This window comes from Perissodus microlepis, chromosome 20, assembly GCF_051167445.1.
Source record: "Perissodus microlepis isolate ML-2025 ecotype Zambia chromosome 20, ASM5116744v1, whole genome shotgun sequence".
NCBI lineage: Eukaryota > Metazoa > Chordata > Actinopteri > Cichliformes > Cichlidae > Perissodus > Perissodus microlepis.
This window is the reverse complement of record NC_140480.1, coordinates 3125731-3147149: the sequence shown is the minus strand read 5'-3', so window position 1 is coordinate 3147149 and position 21419 is coordinate 3125731. Positions and strand designations below refer to the sequence as shown.

Below are 21419 nucleotides of genomic sequence, written 5' to 3'. Positions count from 1 at the left end.
GTGCATTTCATTTTGTATTGATTATTATTACATCTATGCATTGCCTGTTACATAGTAACAAGCATTTTTTTGGTATTACTATATACAAGCTGGGAAACTCTAACTTGTATGTGAGAATGACTAGTCTATACAGGCAGCAATATGGACTGAAAATAAAACAAACATGTCTACTGCAGTGTTTGTTTTCAGTTCAGTGGATGTAACCTACATTTTAACATGGAGTATTCCATGTGAATAAATTTCATAAGAAGCCATCCTCCCAATATAATGCCTCCAGGCTGTGCTGTTTAAATGTAAAGTGTGTTGTTGCTTAAACTGAAACAAAGTGCCACAGACCCTCCAGTTTTTGTTTTAGTGAGGTTACTGGAGCAGGTTTTATATTAAAAATGAATGATTATTTGTCCCTCTCTACAGGTATTTCCCATCCCCGTCAGTCCATCTGGTCCATCTGGGCATCACAGAATAGGGGATGCTGCAGAAATGTAATGATAATAATAATATAATTTTGCAGAGCAATATTGTGGATGGACTAAAAATCCATTAAGGCAAGAGTTATTATAAAATGAATTGGTAACTGCAAATAAGCTCTACACAGTTGTATTAGGACAACTTGATTTAAATTTTTTTTTGCCTCTTCAAGACACTGAAAGTAATACCAAGACTGCTGATTCCATGTCCATGACTAGACTGCAGCTCAGGGAGGCATCTCCTAGAAGGTGTTTATATCCATTAGATGAGAGATGTGCAGCTTTTCTTGCACTAGACATGATAAGAAAATCACTATGTGACAATGCATAGCTGTTGTTTCTGCCCTTTCTCCCCACTGTGCTCCTTAATTAGAGTGTCTGTGACTGTGGGGAGAACCCTGGCACATCGCCTGCCTGCCTGCCTGCCTACCCATCCTCTCAGCCTCTGGTGCTAGAGCCATCCAATCACAGAGCTACCTGTGCAGAGTACCCTATTCTGCTTCCCCCTTCACTTTAATAAGGATCTTCCCCAGATGTAACCTTTTGAAGCTATATTTTCATATCTTCTACCAGTTTTGTCTTTTAATGCCAAAATTGACAGAGATAAAGATTTAAATAGTAAAGTATTTTTTTTAAACAGAAATTCTATACTCAAATTACAAAACACCAACAATGAAATCTGAGTGTGTTTGCGTATGTTAGGTAAATGGACAGGAGGAGGCTGAGGAGGCATCTGTCTCCACACACACTCTTTGTGCGACAGAATGTCATCCCACACTGCTGACACGCTCATTCACTGTGCCTCGGGCTCTTTGCTTAAGAACAGCAAAGTGAAGGTGGGTGTGTGGGTGCTTGTGCTTCTGCGGCTTTTGTCTGCGCGCCCTTCACTGTGTCTGTGCATACAGTATGAACAGATATACACCCATGAATGCACGAGCATTTGTGTGTGTACAAACCATGAGATACATTCTTACATTTTGTTTTCTGATTTACTGTCGGGGTTACATGACGTTTTGCATGCCTGTATTGGCAGAACAGATCCTGCGCTTTTAAAAAAGTAACTCTGACAGATTTACTGACTTACTTCACTGACAGGACACAACAGCAGCGCTGGCACCAGTTGGGGTCTTTGGCTGGGCGTCAACGTCACAGATTGAAGGAACTGCTCAAGCTGTTCTTCATTAGCAACAGCTGAGTTTGACTAAGATACAGGAATACAGCTCCATCATCTGCCCTCTGTTAGAGAAGTTTAAACATGGCTCAGTAATCACCTCTCCAAGCAGAGTTGTTCATAGCACTCGCAAGATCTATTCTTATTCATTAAACTGCAATGACTGGCTGTACAATGAATGGGAAATATTCATCTGAAGCCAAGCAAAGTAAGTACAGCCTTGGATATATACTTTCAAGGCACATTAAGGAATATCAGAGCCTTTTGTTGCCCTTCCTGTCTGAATACTCAGCCTTGGCCAGTCATTCTCAGACTGCCTCATGTAACACTGGTAAGCTTTGGCTGTCATGACAACTAATATGACCTTTCTACCATTTTACAAACAGCAATCTTAACCAAGGCGTGACTTTCTTTTGAACATGTGCAACAGCTGGGTGGAGCTTTTGGCACATTATTGGAAAAATTGGATCTGCTCGTGACAAAAACTGGCATTCACCATTGTGGAGACCCCATCTTGTCTCCACAGGTGTTAAAAGACTCAGAGGTATTTTGGGTTTCATTACATTTTAATTAGAGTTTGTGTCCGGATGGATCTAAACTGTATGTAACCCACACTCAGACTTTGGAGTCGTGCATCTTAATTCACAAAACCCTCAGTTTGGCTTTCCACAACTTCAAAAAGTGACTGGAGAGTAGAGTTTGTCAAATGCACCTGGGGGTAAGAGCGAAGCATGTGTATGGATTTAATCGCATATATTTACATTTGTAGACTGCAGTAGTACAATTAAAGTAATTAGAGCTAGCTTGTTTTCCAGAGAACTGCCAGACTGCGGTGTGATGATTGCAAAAAGAATCGAGATTAACCACAATCCTATGGACAACCTGTTCAGGCTTCACAAATTAAATATATACGCTCTAAATATAAACATGGACTTGCTCAAGAAAAAAAAAGACTGTGCTTGCACAACTGTATTTATATTGTGCCAAAGTGTAGGCTGCTGCAGCTGAGTCCACTCGACTGTGGGCCACACAATGATTTTATCTGCTAATAAGTCATGTAACGCTTTCTTGTACTGTAAGTCCTAGGTGTGCATCTGTGCAGAGATCTGATGGAGATCCAAAGCAGGTGAGAACTATCAGACACTAATTGGTGGTTTTCAAAGGTTCAGTTTGGGAATATAAGAAAATCCTTGCGGTTATGAAGCAGGAAATTTATTTCACCTGCGGTTTGTTGACGTAGAGATGTCACACATTAAGAGGGCTCGGCAGGAGTTCTTACAATTAGCAAACTGAACAGCTGCTTCTTAGAGCAACAAACAGCTCGCTCAGCAGTTCAAGTGTTGAATCAGAGCAAACAGAAAAATTAATCGTGTGAGATAATTATAGCAAGTGCTGCTGTGCTCCTATGTGCATGCGTTCCTAGAATGCACACATCATGTAAGAAGCATTCTGAGTCTTACAAAACAAGCATATTTTTTAAATCCACAATAGAACCGCAAACAGTGCTTGTCTTGTTATAGATTGCCAATGATCCCATGAAATAACAGTGTGGCAAGATTCACTAGTAAACATGGCATTCACTAACAAGTCCTTCTAACACTGTGTAACCCAAAAGCAAACACACGTTAAGGACCAGAAAGATTTACTAGCATGAAAATATTTGTTTTTTTACATTTCAAGCAATATGTTTGTGAAGTGACAGTAATTACACGCAACAGTAGTTAAACACAATGATCTATAAATATTTTATCTCCCCTTAAGAGCTTTTTTTTTAACATTAGAGGCCAAGCTGGTAATTAGAGAGACGGAAAATATGGAGACAGTGAGGGTTTAAGTATTGCCTGTGTGGCATACTGATTCATGTTACAAAGGTGCCTCTGCAGTCAGGATGAAGGCTAAAAGAACAGCGTCTGGAAGGAAACGAATATTCATTTTCCAAACATCACCCCCCACCCCCCACCCCCCTCAAGCAGCTGGGAATCAAAAACCCAGAAATATGTGAGGAAGAAGAAACAGAGGAAAAAGAAGAAACAGCTTTCAGGGGGAGGGCGCAGACAGATGGCGGATGAAAATCCTCAGCGGGAATATCTTTGGAGCTGATGTGTTGCATAGTAACAGACTGCATTCCAGTATCTAGACAATGCACTGATCTAAAACTTCTCTTTTATCTCCGAGTACTTTTAAAGGTGATGATTCATACCCAGACACGGAAGTCTCTATTTGTGATGGTCATCAGGATTTTGATTGCATAATAGGGACAAAGAGTGGGAAGCAAGAACAATGCAAGAAAGTAGAGACATACAGATAGAGTGGCTGAATATTTACTCAGCCACTCTCTTTACCAATCACGGATTGCGTTTAATAAGGTTCAGCGTGTAAGAATGTAGAGTTTCAAAGTTGAACCTGTTTTTGTTCCAGGATATTAGGATATTATATCATATTATTATAAATCTGATTTGTGATTGAACCCTGTTTTATTTGATACATTAATTTTTTGTAACCTCTACATCGTCACTGTTTCATTTTTTAAACCCTAACCTGTCTACATCAAACCCAACCCAGTGCTTGTTGTCGAGCTGCAGAAGGTCAAGTTTGTGAAGTGACACTTTTTCACTTGCATATCTTAGAAACGTGAGGCTGAGCTAGCTTGCAGGACTATTCATAATGTATACTTCCTTTTTTCCTAGGTTTCATAGGTTGAGTTTTCTAACTTGACTCCAGCTTGGCTAGTTTTAGTTTCTTTTGGATGCTGCCAGGCAGCAAAGACCTCTTCACATTGCTCTGCTTATGTAATCTACATCTACATCGCCTCTATGCTTCACTTGCCCCTTTGGGTCAGTACAGGCAAGAATATCTCTCTAGTATGTGTGTTCTCTGTGATTTACAGCTCGCGTGTCACTAAAGATCAATGTCATTGCTCTCCTCAGTGCTTCTCTTGGATACGCCCCTTCTTCTTGAACACTACAGTGACCATATCCATTTCCGCAGGGGTTTTATATTGCAGTTCTTTATTTCTCTTAATTTGGAAGCAAAATTGAGATGAGACTAAATCTGGTGAAAATACTGAACCCCCTCTGCACCCATCCTCGCTGTTGGACTTGTTTCAAACCCCATCTCCCGTCTCCTTATTTTTCTTTGCCCTACCCCCAACAGAAGCAGGAGAGTTAATGCTCAGTGGGAGAGCACTCTGGTCCCATGTGCATCTTCAACTAAGCTGCACACACACCTCACAGTCCCCCAGACCACTAAAAGCACAGACTCCCGCCTGTAGCTATATTTCCCTAAAGAGGAGTGGAGCACACAAAAATGAGCAGAGTGCTGCCTGCAGTATGTTCGGCCTTCCCTTCACTAACACTTCTACGATAGCTGCAGGGACCTTAAGGATAACAGTTGCACAGATGCATTCACATTGCTCACTGGTGGAGATATGCTCCCTTTGGAGGAATGCATGGATCCTTTTAATGACTGCTCATGTTTTCTCTGCGTTAAGAGACAAGGATTATCCATCATTTAGGCTGCAGAACTGAAAGTGAATCAAAGAAAGTTCCTTGATTTATGATACTACAGTCGTAGTGACCGCTGAGTAAAAAATAAAACGACAGCGGTGAAAAACAGCAGAGACACAATATGGTGTAATTATAGAGTAATTATTACTGCTGTGCACTCAGTCTGCTGCAGACAAACTAATCTAGCATTTAATCAGCATGAAGGACAAAGCGTCGGTTGCTGTTCATTTCTCCAGATGAGAGGATGGTGCTTTTGGGTGCTGTACCAAATGTCTCCATGTTATTTTGGCTTGTGCGGACACATGCAGGATGTGGCCTGTAGCCAAATCCGCTCTGTGTGTTTGTGCATGATCGTTAAGGGTACAGCTCACTGCTCCTCCCCACCCTGACATGCACAAGCAGTGTCACATTGTGTGCAGCAGAGCACGCCTTGGCCTTTGTGTGCGGTTGCCAAGTGATCACAAAGAAGGGGACAGAGCATGTTTGTGTTGTGTGTGTGTTTGCCTGTTTTATATTTTAGATGTGACGATTGTTTGTGGGGAAATCCTCAGTATAAAACTGATGCATCTGTTTTTAAAATGTATTTTATTTGTAATCAACTGCACAAAATTAATCATCACCATTGTTATTTCATCTATTGAAGCTTCTTCATCTCCAGTACATACTAGTATATGTATATACTTAAGAATAAACATCCATCCATTGTCATAACTACTGATCCAATTCAGGTTATACACACACACACACACACACACACACACACACACACACACACACACACACACACACACACACACACACACACACACACACACACGAACGATTCAGTGGAAGAAGTTGTGCTTTCCCAGTGTGACCAAAGGGAACATTAAACAACTGTTCACATTTGACTGAGCTGATTGGTGGTGTAACTGGGGAAGTAAGGGGTCAAGAGAGAGCTGTAGGGGAGTCACGTTTCTGGTCACAGAGAGAGTTCAGAGTCAGGGGTCACACTAACAGGTGTGGAAGAGCTGGGACATAGCGTTTACTGTGTGCTGAACCTGAAGGTGCACAGGGAAGATCTGTTCAGATGTTCTGTTATGTTTGTAAAATAATGATGTAAAAGGATGCGCTCATAATGAAGTCATGGCTGCAGGGAGGTGGGCACATCCGGGACAGGTCATCAGACTACCCACAGGGTCTGTGGCTCTTAGATGTTTTGATTTGAGCTGGGTTTCAGCGAGACTTGCAAATTAATTTCAAAGCAATATGATAAATAATTGTTAAGACATTTTGTTAAGAAACACAAACATCAAGCTTACAGTGGAGGAATAAACCTCAGAAGATTAGAAGCCATTAGTCATTATATTTGGGGAGCTATGAACATCTAAAACATTTTGTAAGAAAAACAATTATTGGAGAATTATTGGAACTGCTCATTAACAGCAAGATTTTTTTTCTTTAATGCCTGTAAATTAATTTTAATATTGATTTTGTTTCCTTCTATGAATAAAAAAAGCCTTTTACTTTGAAAGTACATATTTTACTGCCAGATATGTTCAGATAACACATAAGAGGAAGGCTGTGTTCACATCCTGCTCCTTTCTTGAACAAAACTGGCTTTATAGGAAGTTGATGGGTTTGGATATTCTGGCCCTGCCCTGCACTGCGGCAGAGGCAGAAAATCTGGTGTCTGTGTGTCTGTAAGCGAGCAAGAGAGGGGAAGGAAAGAGAGAGAGAGAGCCCACACTGCAGGACTCGACACCTCATCACACCTCATCGGTAATCTAAGATTCTGCACATTTCTGCACAAACAGATGGATGCGCACAGTTTTGCTGTTGTGTTCAAGCTCCTTTTTAAAATAATAACAATAATAATAACAAATGTAAAAAATGTAGAAGATTTTAATCTGGCTGTGTACAAACAGGAAGTATAAAGTGACAGGTTACTTCTGGAATGTGTTCTTGTGTCTTTGAAGAGAGTTATCCGAGGACCCAGAACATGATGCTAATGTTACACAACAGCACTGAGGGCTGTCCACTTAGAGCCACATAATTCCTTTCAGATTACCCTTTCCACCCCCATCCACCCCTACAGAAAAAAGTCCTGTCCGGCACGAACACCGATTCATCATCATATACTATAAATATTAGTTCTTAATCCTATTTATTTTGCAGGTTGCACATTACCTTTGAATTTGAGTATATTGCTATGCACCTGCTGGTTCGTCACCATAGCGTCGTTCATTTCATTCATTTCTGTCTCTCATTTGAGAAGATGCTTCCTGTTCTTTCCTTTTTTAAGTTGCTTACCTTGTCGGTCTCTGGTGTTTTTGTATTTATAGTCCTTTAGTTGTCAGTTCTTCTGTGTACCCCCTTTTTTTTGTTCTTCTCTCCATGTCTAAGTTCGCCTTTATTCTTCAAATGCTCATTGTTTTATGGACTTAGTGAGGCTACCACCGCTGCCAATGTATGGATGCGAGCATGAATGGTTAATCTCTCTGTATTATCTCTCTGTGTTTTACTGGTAGCAGGTTTTAGTTCCCTCAAGTTGAGCAGTTAAGAAAATGGATAGACTGATGGTTTTATAGATTTTTGGCTCTTCCACCACCTTTTCATTTGAACTCAAATGTCTGGTTCTTATGTTCAAGAAACACACAGGGCTCTGAAGACAAATCCCTCTGCTGCACAGAATCAGCTCTGAGGGTTAAGATTGCGCACATGCTGTTCATGGAAAATCGCAAGTTACTTCACATCATTACGCCAAAGAAAGAAATACCTTCACTATATTAGTTCACTTCCGTAACATTTGAGCTACAGCTGCAATTAGCTTAATTTCCCAGCCTAGTATAACAGGGGATTAATGACCCTGATGACACTGTCAGGAGCCTCTTTCAGCACGATAAAGCACCCTGCTGTATGGCAAAAACTACTTAGGACTGTTTGAAAAGACAGAGAATGACAAAGAGCACAAGGTGAAGCTTGGTCTTCAGATTCCCCAGCTCTCAACACATCCCACAGATGATCATTCTCCAATGAGCATTTCTCAGAATGTATTATAAGTAGAAGTATAATCCAGAGAGCCCCCCACTGACAATCTCCAGGATTTCAAACATCTGACTGCTAACATCTTGAAGTCTGATATGTCGAGTCCTTGCCACAATGGCTTGGAGCTGTTTTGGCAGCATGGCTGGTGTATGATATGATGATGCTTCTCTTTTGAATTTAATTGCAATGTGGATTGATTTTCACTGTTACACATCCCAGTAAATTGGTTTGTGTGAGCGCTCCCTCTCCAACTTTTGATAATGGCAACACAATAATCCTTGGTCAAAGTGACCCACTGTTTGTACTGGAGACAAAGAACCCCTCCAAGGTAGCTGCAGATGGCAGACATTCAACGAAGTGCCAGGGTTGATCCTAAAAATGCACTGGACTGTGCCACTTCTCCTTCACCAAGCCCTTGTGGTACACACTACAGCTGAGTGGGTAAGTGAACTCTCTGTGCCTAGCCAGATGTTGGCCTAATTTACTATGACTTCCAGCGTATGTGGCCCATTTACATGTCCTCACACCCAATGTGTCTGTGTCGGCATGTGTACAATGTCTGCCTCTATTTCAGGTGTTCTAGCAATCCCCCTAGTGACAGCCCATGACAGCCCATAATTCACTTTGTTTTTAGCAACAAAAAAAGCCGCAAGAGCTAAGCTGACCTCAGGACAGCTCAGGTTCATTTTTATGTCATTTTAAAAAAATGTTTCAAGTCATTATGATGAGTTCATTTTAGAAATTCAACACCAACACAAGAATGTCTTTTATCATTAGTAAAAAGAAAGAAAGAAAAAGCCTTACCATATAATTTGGTGTGCTCCTGTTGCTCTGCGTATTCAGGAAACCATGGTTCCCATTACGGCTAGAATCCGCTTTCATACGGCAATGGGGTCTGACTTGTTTTGCTTACAACCAGTCACCTTTCTGATAATTATTGAATCATGAAAGAGATGTCTACTGTCCATCACCTGACTGCAGCTATGATCACCTCTACTGAATGTTTAAATGAGCTTCATTCGCTGTTTTGTTTTGGCAGTCCACATCTCCTTTGGTTCAGTCTTGCCACTCTTACCACAATTCTCTACAGATGCTCCGGGAATTTTTTTTTCCATTAAACAACAACTTTAGAACTTTACACTAGGTGTAAAACACCAAACAGATAAAGTTTATGAACATTTTGTGAGGATGGCATTGCATTTTACAGATAAGAAGAGAAAATGCGAGGGCATATGTGTTGGCTGGCTTGCTTGAGCTCATCTGAGACACTTCCATAGCTGGCAGCAACCAGATGTGGTGCATTTGAAGATGGATGAGAGCAGATAAAAGGAGCCTTTAAAAAACAACAACAAAACACCGTCACATAACTTGGTTCAATTAATTCAAATAGGACAGAATCTTTCCTTCTTCATCCCAACATGTTACTTATGCAGGTAAATATGTGTTATTTACATTTTTTCCACTCTCTGACTATAATTCCCTGAACGGTAACTAAGATCTAAGATCAGGATTGTGGTAATGGAAAATGACAGTAATCTGCCATCTTCCTGATATAAATTTACTCTATCCTTAATGAGGCAGTGACACAGAGCCTGTTAAAGGAATTATTAGCGTCGCTTGAGTGGAAAAGATAAGCACCTCACTTCCTGCAGACGTGACTGGGGAGATACTGAGCAGATATCTAGTGTAGTGTATTGTTTCATAAGCAAGTGATCAAAAAAAAAAAAAAAAAAAAGATGACAAGAACAGTGAATTTAGGATGCCAAACGGGGCAAGCTTTATTCAACACAGCAATAAAGAAGAAGAAGAAAAAAAAACAGTCAACTTTTGAAAAAAGATTTCAAACAAATGTACATGTCAATCAACAAACAAACAAACAAACAAAAAAGCAAAATAGCTACCAAATAAATAAATCACATCAGCAACAATACTTCCATCAGACACCCTCGAAGATGCTGTACAATGACTATAAAACAAGAGACTGTATGTACAATCGTACAACTTTAATAGGACATGCTTAGGAGTTTGACTGCACCATTTTTACCACACACTGACTACAACACAAAGGCTGCATATTAACTGACATGGTCATTGAGCTGCCCATGTAAACCATACTCAGAAGGCCTGGCAGAGAAAAACCCAGAGAAAAATATCAAGATTTTTTAATTTTTATTTGTTATTATTATTTTTCTTTAAACAAGCTACGCAGTAAATGCTTAAATGATGCAGTAATAATGGATGTGGGGATGTCTGCTTGTGAGCTAACCCTATCTGTCCACACAACCAACCCAAGAGCCAGTCTCTGTGTTTCTGAGCTGAATTGTTGCTAGGCAATGCTGAGGAATTTGGTGTGTGACCATGAACTGGAAGCCTTTGTGCAAATCACCACTTTAAGTTCCTCCAACTACCAGGGGCAGTCCACAGCTCCGTACAGACAGAGCAGCCATTTCAGAAAAATCTCAAAAACAGCACGGAGACTCACATCATGCCATTAAATACATAAAAATATACACACACGCACGCACGCGCACACACACAAAGAATGGAAAAATAGCTTTCTTTGGACAGGGCCAGCCTGTGCAGTTTGATTACTTGTTCTCCTTAGTCCCACGTTATCCCCCCCCCTCCACCCACACTAGCCCTTGATGAATAATTGCTAGACTTTAATGTATAGTTCAAATTTGAAAAAACAAATACAACAATTCACTTGAGGCATACTGCCTCAATGTTTATATTATGATTATGTTGAGCTGACAGCAACAACTCAAATAGCATGTTGTTCCTTCTTGTTTGGAATACTCTGATCTAGTTCATAGCGCAAACGCCGTCCTTGGTTTTCTATATACTGATCACTACTTACACAGGGGGAAGGAGGGGCTATATCAGCAGCCTTTTGTACAGCGGAGATTGAAACAATCTCTAACATGTCGATCCATGGAGCACTTATAGCATGACAGTAATCACAAAGCTGCGTTGTTATTGCCACGCAGGTTACTTTTGCATCACAAAGCACTTAAATCGTTATTGCTTTATGGTTAGAAGCACGGAGATCGATGCTGCGCACACACACATAACCATGAAGCCTAAGATTTAAGCTCAGAAAAGCGTCTGATTTTTCCCTTTGTTTTTTGTTTTTTTTTGCAATGTAACCTACAGTAAGTGCTGCTTATTGGATGTGAACAGATTTTACAAGTGTGTGCAAAACAAAAATCAGTCCTTTTGGAAGAATTGAATCAGGTTGAGGGTGCTACATTGCATTGATGCAAATGTGAGGAATCCACAGGCATATTACAGTAATTACAGTATTCAAAAATCTCATTGACTTCTGGGAACTCAATATGAAAGGCATTTTTTTCAAAACTGCATACCATTTGAGAATTGTTGAAAAACTGTCAACAATGCAATGCTACAGATTTTTTACTGATAAGTGTCTGAAAATACAAACCATTTCAGGTCAGTCTGACTTCCATGTAGGAGTGATCTTATTCTTTTTAGATATGCCTCCTAACACCTTAACTCGTATCGATAACCAGCCACGGTTCAATAATCAACAGGCTAAGCAAAGCTAAGCTCAACATTGAACCGACTGTGGTTAAGCTCCTGGTCACCACAAGAGCAATTAAATGTGTCTATCCCACCAGACTCCAGCAGTGATAAAAGACACCCTGGAAGTCCAGCTAAACCTCTGCTTATATTTTGTGTCCGTTCCGCATTTCTGCAGTCGTTTTGTGTACATGGAGCCTCTTCAGCATCTTCCAGTTATTCCACTGAAAGCTTGCAGAGCAACACTATGCAGAGCTACACAGCCATGCATCAAGAATCCGTGCAGGCTGACGTAGTCTAGACTGCTGTAAGCACAGCAGCCTGTGCTCACTGCTCTCATCCCTGCTGTCATCACTGCTGAGACAATAAGAACATCTCTCTATGTAATAGCTCTCACGGTTTGTCCCATTGCTCCCTGTACATCTATTCTATGTACTTCCAGTAAATGGGGAAACCAGTGACGCGCTACTTCACACCACACACACCTTACTAAGAGGGATGTACAGGATTTTGCTATTTCCTGATGGTTTCATGCTAGATTTATTTTTTGAGTTAAAAAAAAAAAAATATCCACTGAATTTTCCGAGAGGCATTTACATCACAAGATTAAACGTCACACGTTGCACATTTCCATTTCGGACAAAATCAACATGTGCCTATAGATAGTAAAATTAGACAGATGTAACACCATTGTAGTTGCATACTGTTCACAGGTGAAAATAAAATGGTAGCTTGGTGATCAAACCTCGACTGATATTGTTTGTTCGAAAGCAAAAAACAAACTAACAAACAAACAAAAAATAGACAGTGGAAAAGGATGGAGGTGCACTAAAAGGTTCAGGAGCAAGTGGACAGCGAAGTGTCCACCTCTTCTGAGTGGTGTTTGGTTTCTTGGGGGGGTGAGGGAAGGATTCAGCAGGTAACCCTGATAAAACCATCGTGCCCACCCCCCCTTCCCCGAGACCAAAGACGCAGGGGATGTGGGTTTAATGTGAGGACTGTAACCCAAGAGGTCTCCACTCACATTACCGAGCAGCTCTTGGCCTTCTCCTTCTTGAAGGTGGTGGAGATCAAATCTGACTTGCTGGGCAGGTGAAGAAGTCTTTTGGAGAGGCGTCGGGTGGGGCTGGGCTTCGGGAGAGGCTGCAGCTTGTTGATGCAGGCCATCGCAGCGGTGCGGAATACGCTGTGAATGCTCTTCTCCGAGGTGAACGCCGAGCACTCGAGATAAGCCTCTGCACCCAGCTGCTTAGCCATAGCAGAACCCTGCAATAAATGAAACAATAACGGATACTGTTCATGATATTCTTCAATAGTGCCGTTTAATTTTTTTTCCTGTGATATAGTGTGGAGACAAGTCCTTTGGGACGGGGTGTTACAGGAAAGGCATATGTGTAAAAATCTGCACACACACATGGATCTTCGTTTGTTTCTTTTGTCTCACCTGTTCGTAGGTGATTGGAGTCTGCTTCTGATTGGACAGCTCCATCAGTGTGCAGACATCTGTGCGAAGGTCGGTCTTACAGCCAATGAGTAAAATACGTGTGCTTGGACAGAAGTCCAGAATTTCAGTTTTCCACTGTGGACCCAAAAAGGTGATCAGTTGGTGTATGGTGACAAATAGTCTGTTAATACACTTTGGAGTCACAGTAGGCTACAAGAGAGAATAGGACTTTGAAGTAAAGTGACCTTAAGTCATTACCTTCTTCAGACTGCTGTCCACAGTATCTGGGCGGCTGATGTCAAAACACAGCAAAACTGCATCTGAGTCACTGTAGCACAAGGGCCTCACATTATCATAGTACGGAGAACCTTACAGGAGAGAGAGGAGAGCAATGTTATAACAAACTATGAAAATGTAGACAAAAGTAGTTTTGCATTCCTTAAAACATTTCCTAGAACTTTTGGATGCTCAGAAATATTTTTTAATCATGTTTTTTTAAGAGGAAACTTCCAGTTTTGCTGCTCTTTAACCAGGTCTAGTCTTCTTTAATATGCCAGGTCAATTAATAGTAACTTCATTAACTTCATATTGCTGGTTTGTGTGACAAAAGAGGACTCCTGCATAGCCACAATTTTTAAATATTGACAAAGATCCTCAGTGGGGTTTTTTTTTCCCGTGTTAGGTGTGAATGAACACATTTGCTGTTCAGGTTATTTAACATCTGATGGTACAGAAAACTGTAAAAGTATGTTTCTTAGATTTACACTTTACATATTACTAGTTAATGCAATTTGCACTAATATTTTGCTTTTTGCTCTTCTTTAATGTAACCTCATTTTTATTTAATTTTCATTGTTTTTTTAAATGACTGTTATACAAAATTTATACATACATAACAGTATATGCATCTGGTTGTTGTTAATTGTAGGCTGTGCCATTTTTATTCTTTATCCTGCTGCTGTAACACAATAATTTCCCTTGTGGGATCAATTAAGTATCCATCTTAAATGTGCAATGCTTCAAGCTACATTTGTAATATGAAGTGTGTATACATGCAAGTTTAGAGCAATTTGTTTTTTCATTTTTAATTTAGGCCAGTTCCAAGAGCTGTGAGAACAGGAAGTTGGTAAAAAAAAAAAACAGAAAAGAAAAAAAAAAAGAAGATTGAGCAGGAGAGGAAGAGCGAGAGAAATCATCTGCTTAAGTTAGGTGTACGCGGCATCACTTCTTCCCACTGAGCTCCGCTTTGCTGTTGCTAAAACTGCTACTTTTGCTGCTCCTATATTCTTGGCTGGCATTTTAGAAGTGAAGATGACAATCGAGCACTAAATCCTCATTGATCTTCTCTTGCAGTAGATTACGCAAGTGGAACGGCAGGGCTCGGGGCAGGCAGACGCTCCCACTCATGCTCAGAATCCTTAAGTAAGCCACCCACCCCCCCCAAAAATCCTCTGCTCGGCAAGCAATACCTCCAGTCCCTCTGTTACCACAGCAACAGCCTTGGAATCCACCATCTACATCAGGCATTCCTCCTGGCTCTCTGTAAAGGCTCGCCTTAACTGCCACTCAATCATTTTACACCACTAGCGGCCCACCCACCTACTGCTGGGGACATTCCTCTTCTCTGCGACAGAGTTTGTGACCACAGATATACGCCCGTCACACAAAAAGATTCACACGCGCCGGAACCACAAGCGCTAACACAGACGCACACTTTTTAAATTCGGATGCATGCGGAGGTGAATCCGGTCCCTTATCAGATGAAACAGAAGAGGGGCTGCTCAATGGGATTAACATGTTTACTTTAGTCTCTGTGTGAATCCCAAAAGGGATTCAGCGTTCCTTTTATAGCTACAGATAACACAAGCAGTCTGTGTAATAACTCATTGCACAACCGTCCTAATTGATTTACGGTGCAGAAACAATGCAGCAGAAGAAAACATATAAAAAAAAAGCACATGAAACACGGATGCGTGCATGTATGTGTACACAAAAACGGATATGTGCTTATGAATACTTAATGATTTTCCACATTATCAAAGGGTAAAACTGAATTTGCCAGCTGCCGGGTGCCGTGAGTGGAATAATGACAAGCTGTGATGAAATTCCTCAGGACTCAACGTCCTGAAGAAAGTAAACACTGTTGCAAAAGAACAAAGGAACATGCTTGTGTTACAGCTCCATTTCCATGCCTTTAGAAATAAAAAATGACTTTTTTCTATTCTTGAGTAAAAAAAAGAAAGAAAAAAGAATGGAGACAATTTGATTAAATTATTTACAGATGTCACATATAAGAAAACACCATCGCTTTTACACCACATACACCTAATTGTAGCAGAAAAGCCACAAACACAACTTTGTGTTTGAAGAATTTGAGACATATGTCATGTCACACATGTTAAAAATCACACATGTTAAAATCAGAAGGATTAGAGCCACTAATATTACAAGTTTCTGTGCCACGTCATATACGTGAGGTATATAATGGGAAAGTCAGAGGTCGGGTGCTCCAGAAATCTTTTCAATCTCCTGTGAGGGGTTATCACAGAGCCAGCAAACAAGATGTGAGTCTGCATTAAATGGCCACTGATCTAAATGCAACAATCAATGGAAGGCTACACCAGAGGTCCGAGAGCCGATGCTTTTAAAGCTGACAAATCAATTAGCCTGCCAAGATGGAGGGGGGATGCAAAGGACATCTAAGCCTCCCCCGCCTTTCTTTCTTTGTTTTTGGTTACTATTGTCCTCACATATAAATAAAACTTCTATTTGTTGTGTTGGACAAACAATGCACAAATCAGTAAACATACTGTACTTACAGCAACATACAGCACCTCAATATTAGTATTCAAACCCCCCTGTAACATGTTACTTGGCATAGGCGCAGCTTCGGCAGCACTTTCCTTACACGCCAGGGCCTAGTTTCTAATCTTGGAAGAAATAGCTGTTACTATTGTGGCAAGAAAAAGCCACAGGAAAAAGAAGAGCGGGAGCCAAAGTATACCCTACTGAGCCATATCACAAAGAGACCTCCTCTGCCATTAATCCCTCACCCCCTGCAGTGTAATATCACAGGTTACTGCTATCTGTCTCTTTCTTCCCTTCCTTTCTCCATTGCAGCAAACCACACAATGGTTTGGGTGCTCATGCAGCGCGTATAAGCATGGCCCAAATTATGGCTTTCCTCCTTGCGTGCCTCTATACAACAGATGGAGAGTTTCTGAGGCATAAAACATGGAGAGTGAGGCTGACTAACTGGGGAATGGCAGAAAAGAAAAAGGAGTATAACCAAATTCTTGTGGCTGAGCTGAACTTCATCCGTCTTGATGGTGCGGTGCCCAGATCTGAGTGTTTGAGGTGAGGATTGGGCCTAAGTGGATGTAGGCTTCACAGGGCTGAAGACGAGGCCCTTGTGTTGAAGGCTACAGGTGGGGGAGGGGAGGATCGGCTTTGTGTTTGCCCGAGCGAGAGTATAACTGTGTGTCTGTGGATGTGTGCTAAAATCGAGTGAGTGACATAGCCTGTTTTCATCATTAGCACTCCTCCTCTCACTACGAAAATGCGGAGGTCAGACAGATTAATGATCCAGTGATGGGATGACTCACAGATATGGGGACGAGAGGAGCCCTGTGCCTCCACCCACACTCAGCCGACTGGGAGCTGTGGTGCTGCCGCAGGACTACGGACTTCACAGCACGCTCCAAAAAACATATTATATTGCATCAAGCAGTTGTTTCCTGGATTCACATAAGCCAGTCAGAATTAGTGCTGAAGCCCCCTGCAGGGTGAAGGAGGTGCTTTTTTCCTGAGCATTATATGATCTGCTAACAAGCTTTACTTCATCATCATAGTTCATGACACTGGATTAAGAAAATTAAGTCCAACATCAAAGAGTTTGATTTAAAAACCCTGAAATGTTGATTTGGATAAAATAAGGCAGGAAACATTTGAGAATATAACCTGTTTTTCTCAGCTAGTGTAAACTGATTGTTGGACAACAGTCCATGAAACATTTAGCAAAGCTAAACACTACTAATAAAAAAATAGATCACTGATGAATCAATGATGGAAAAAGATGGAGGAATTAAACTGTACCTGCTTACAATTCTAAAAAGCACCTAGGTTTTACAAACTGGGTGCCTATTAGAGAAATCACATGACATATGGCCATCAACATGACAATTAAATATTAAAAATGCCCCCTTTTACAATCCAGCAGAGTGTTTCATCAGCTTAAATGGACATTGGATTCATTCCAAGTCAGTCTTATGTATACATCATACAATAAGTGATTATATATACACACACACACACACACAGTACGATCTTAAACTTCAAGGCTTCGTCAGCAACATCATTAAACCTGAAATAAATTACACACCAACATCTTAATGGGATTTATTTTCACTATCTGTGCGCTACACCAGACAGAGCTCACCTTCCCTTCTTTCCCCTTTTCCCCAGCATTCCTGATCAGATAAGCCTGGTTAAAACTGGTGGATTGATTTTAGACTGTAAATCCATATTGGAGCTGAGAGAAGGAGCCGCCTGCCATGTGGAGCTAGTGATGAGGTCAGTGCAATCAATGAAGGGGAGCTGGGATAATGAGGAGACCGTCTCAGTGTGGTGTGGGCCAGGGCGGCACAAACTCCACGCAATTAGAGCAAATTACGACACAGGAGAGGAAACTGTGCGGTGTGGCTAACAAATACCCATTTCTGCCTGTCACCCATCACCACGAGCCTGACAGCAGATACCTGTGATAAAAGAGTCATCTATAAAAGATGAGGGGGAAGGGGACCACATGCGGTCTCCTCTGAGAGTGTGAGGGGCAGGTCTTTTAAATCAAATCTATTGTGAATAAAAATAGATTTTATTTTTGTGGCCCATTTTCAAATAGTCTGCTATGCACGTGCATACTGTACTCTATTGTACTTGGTATTGAATTGTGCCATAGGTGTTTGCTAGAGGGTAGGGAGTGGAAATCTATGCAGATTAGCCAGAAAGTAGCAAAGAGGGAGCAACAAAGGGAACACTCAAGTGAAAGAAAGAAAGAGCCACAAACTCACTGGGTCAGTCAGAGGAGGTTGCCCAGCAGTCCTATTCACAGTCTTAATCCCTTGCACCATGCTGTTTGAGTGGCTGACCTGGAGCAGCATATGGAGGGGGAATGCAGGTCACTAGAGTTTTTTGAGCTCCCTCCTATCTGTCTGCTCCAGAAAAACTGTCCTGCTCAACAGGATGTAGCTCTGTGTGCCCATCATCCCTGGGCACCAGGCCCACTCCTGCTGGCCAGACCAAAGGTCCACAGTCTGGGATTAAAAAACGGGATTTGGTCTGGGGACGGAATTACACTCACTTTTCTCCTCATTTTGCCGCTTTGTGATAATGGGAGGGGGAAAAAATATGAGAGCACAGTAAATACTGCATCATCTCATACAAATGGGTCTGTTATATAAAGGATCTGTTGTACACAGACACACATGTGCACAAAAATGAATAAATAAACACACTTGTACTGCCAGTGTGACCTAGTCAGGCTGCAGCACGAGTGTGGACAGAGAGGAATGTGGCCTGGCGAGAGAAACTATTGTGCAGCGAGCATGAAGGGAATCAAACAGGTGCTGCAGACCCGTGCTCGCAGTATTCAGGTCAACACTCCGAACAGCAGATTTCCCGGGAGATCTACAATGACACATTGACCCTCTTTTTCACGCTTAGTGTAAATGAACATATGATGCACGGAGTCAGCATTAAAAACAAGCGAGGCGGAATAATCAGTCTTTTCTGCCCAGTTTTTCCACTGCAACACACTTGGCACAAAAATGCACTTGTAGATCTGCAGAGTCCTTTACATCCAGACACATCCAAAAAAGGGGGACACTTCATATCGGAGGAAATTTAATTTGTAGTAAATGGGAGATTTGAAAGAGTATATAGTTCAACAAGTACACATCCCAAGTACCTCTGCATCAACAGGGGGGGGGGGAATAGACTATAAGGCCCTTCCCTAAGTATTTACCAATGTTTAACAACACAATGTTTCCATTTTCTTGCTCCAAAATAAAAAATGTCATGACGAAAATGAATAACTGGGAAGAAATACAGAGACTGGTGTTCCAGCAAAAACAAACACTCGTTACATTCACGCGGCATTGCCAAATCCTCTTCAGTGCGGCAAGCAGGACTGCAGATCACACACCACATGCACACGGAAAAGGTGATCGGTTACCTGAAGTGTCCCACAGACTGAGCTCCACTCGCTGCTCTTCCAGTTCCAGACAGGCTGTGTAGTTTTCAAATACCGTGGGCACGTAGGTCTGGGGAGCAATTAGCAACACGGTGCCGTTAGTGGGGAGTTGTCAGGCAGCTACAGGTAATGGAAGTTAACTAATCAGTGCTATACAGAAAACACACGCACTGACCAATAAAACAATAAGACAAATCTATATCTTTTCTCAATTTGACAGAATTTCGGATCAATTAATCACTTTAATCGCTGCAGCTGCAGGAGATATTCAACGCAGGCCACTATGAAAGGAAAGCACCAGCTAAGAATGCGCAGAGAACATAATTCCACTGACCACATGATGAAACAATAATGCTACCGATGATGTAAAGGTCAGTAAATAGGAAATAAACTTAAAAGCAAGAAATTTTAGGAAATGCGCAAGCAATATGTCACTATCCGCAACAGACGCACTGTTTTCTCCGTGCCGTTTCCAAATCATTTGATGAAAACCCAACACCGCGATTGTCAAGAGAACACAGGGCAGACTTTTCTGCTCATATATTTTACTTCAACACGAGTCACATTTTTGCATACCTCTGGATAACAATCCTTCGCCAGGACTTGCAACATCGCCGTTTTTCCGCATTGAACGTCTCCCACAAGAACCAGTTTACATCTCACCACCAGCGGTTGTGTATTTCTCCTTTCCTTCATGATCCCAACAATGCTCCAGAGGATTTATTTAGCAGAAAAAGGGAAAGACAAACAAACAGCAGAACAGCCCAGCAATTGTTGTCCCAGCTTGACTGAGAAACCCGGTGTCTCGCTCTCGATGGATGCCCGCAGTTGATCTGATTGAATTTGCCACTGCGGCTCTTTATACAGGCAAGCAGCAGCCAATAGGAGCGCAACATTCCACAGGCTCCCTTTACTGCACTAGGTGATGCTCTCAAGTTATTCTGTCTGGGAGGATGTGACAGCAGATATCTCGAAATACTTCCAAGATTATTGTGCAAGAAAGAAAGTGTAATAGATTTAGACGCATTTGTCCACGAGTAGGACTAAAAAATTGTAATCTCCCTGTGCAATCATCGGCTTACATAGTTTTATTTTTTAACATAGAAGATTAAAGAACAATGTAATCTGCAGCCACCCCCTGCAGACTGTTGTTTTGTCACCTGTGTGTCTTGTCACAAACTGACTGATTAAATTGACTCGACTGGCTGAATCGATAGCACCACTGGCTGAGAACAATGGGGCTCTCCCTGCTAATTAGTTTATTTTAATTTGCACTTCAGTCAAGTCACATTTATTTAGCAAACACGTCTCCTTCGGCTTTTTTTTAAATTAAAAAAATGTATTTTAAAAAATTATTATTAAAAAAAAATCATCTCTTCCCCTTTGTGGGGCAAATTAATGTATAATATTTGACTGTCTATCATTTAACACTGTTATATTATATAGAAGTGTAATAGTACAAACATCATTTTGAAAGCACTGATTGATAGATGGGAATGGCGCAACGTTTGAATGATTGTTTACCGATCAAAGGTCTGACCTTTGTCTGTGTGGTTACTCAGTAATGCCATCATGTTGACATGCGGTGGGACGGTGTGAGGCCCCCCTGAGGTGACCATCTATCGGCTTCCCACAGGGTCAAGTCAGAGGCCTGGTCTCTCAAAACCCTGGAAACACGCAAAAGCTGACTTTCACACCCTGGAGGTTATTACTGTATGGAAACAGCGCCTCGTTGTTAGGAAAGGGGAAATTAAAAGATAAAAGTCAATTAACTTCCCTCTTCTTTGTCTGGCGACCTCCTGGCTAATTTACTTACTGTTGCCAATCACAGCTCTTTCAGTTTTGACCCAGTGGGTCAAAGCAATTTGCCTTTGTTCACAAACAGCTCATATCATTCATCCGTCGAGCTGCCTTGTCTTTTACAGCCTAACGTGTCTCGCTGCCATCACACATAAGGTTGTTAATAAAGGATGTGACTGCAGGGGGAAATGTTCTTTAATGCTGTTAGCCT

The 21419-nt window shown here is 41.4% G+C and overlaps 1 protein-coding gene across 1 annotated transcript; it reads right to left on the bottom strand.

Annotated features, from left to right (window-relative positions):
- Nucleotides 1-9924: 9924 nt before the first annotated feature.
- rnd1b (Rho family GTPase 1b) lies at nucleotides 9925-20268 on the bottom strand. Its single transcript, XM_084917371.1, has 5 exons — nucleotides 19985-20268; nucleotides 19391-19478; nucleotides 13417-13526; nucleotides 13159-13293; nucleotides 9925-12980 (listed from the first exon to the last, which is right to left on the bottom strand). Exons 1-5 carry the CDS (start codon nucleotides 20102-20104, stop codon nucleotides 12735-12737), a joined length of 699 nt encoding a protein of 232 aa, XP_084773497.1. The 5' UTR covers nucleotides 20105-20268; the 3' UTR covers nucleotides 9925-12734.
- Between the last annotated feature and the right edge of the window lie 1151 nt (nucleotides 20269-21419).

What these genes read in the sequence shown, in the direction of transcription:
- rnd1b (XM_084917371.1), bottom strand. Translation starts at nt 20,104, where the DNA reads ATGAAGGAAAGGAGAAATACACAACCGCTGGTGGTGAGATGTAAACTG. An exon ending in CGAAGGATTGTTATCCAGAG is followed by an intron (nt 19,479 to 19,984) that starts GTATGCAAAAAT and finishes ATTGCTCCCCAG; the next exon opens with ACCTACGTGCCCACGGTATT. An exon ending in CAGTCTGTGGGACACTTCAG is followed by an intron (nt 13,527 to 19,390) that starts GTAACCGATCAC and finishes CTCTCCTGTAAG; the next exon opens with GTTCTCCGTACTATGATAAT.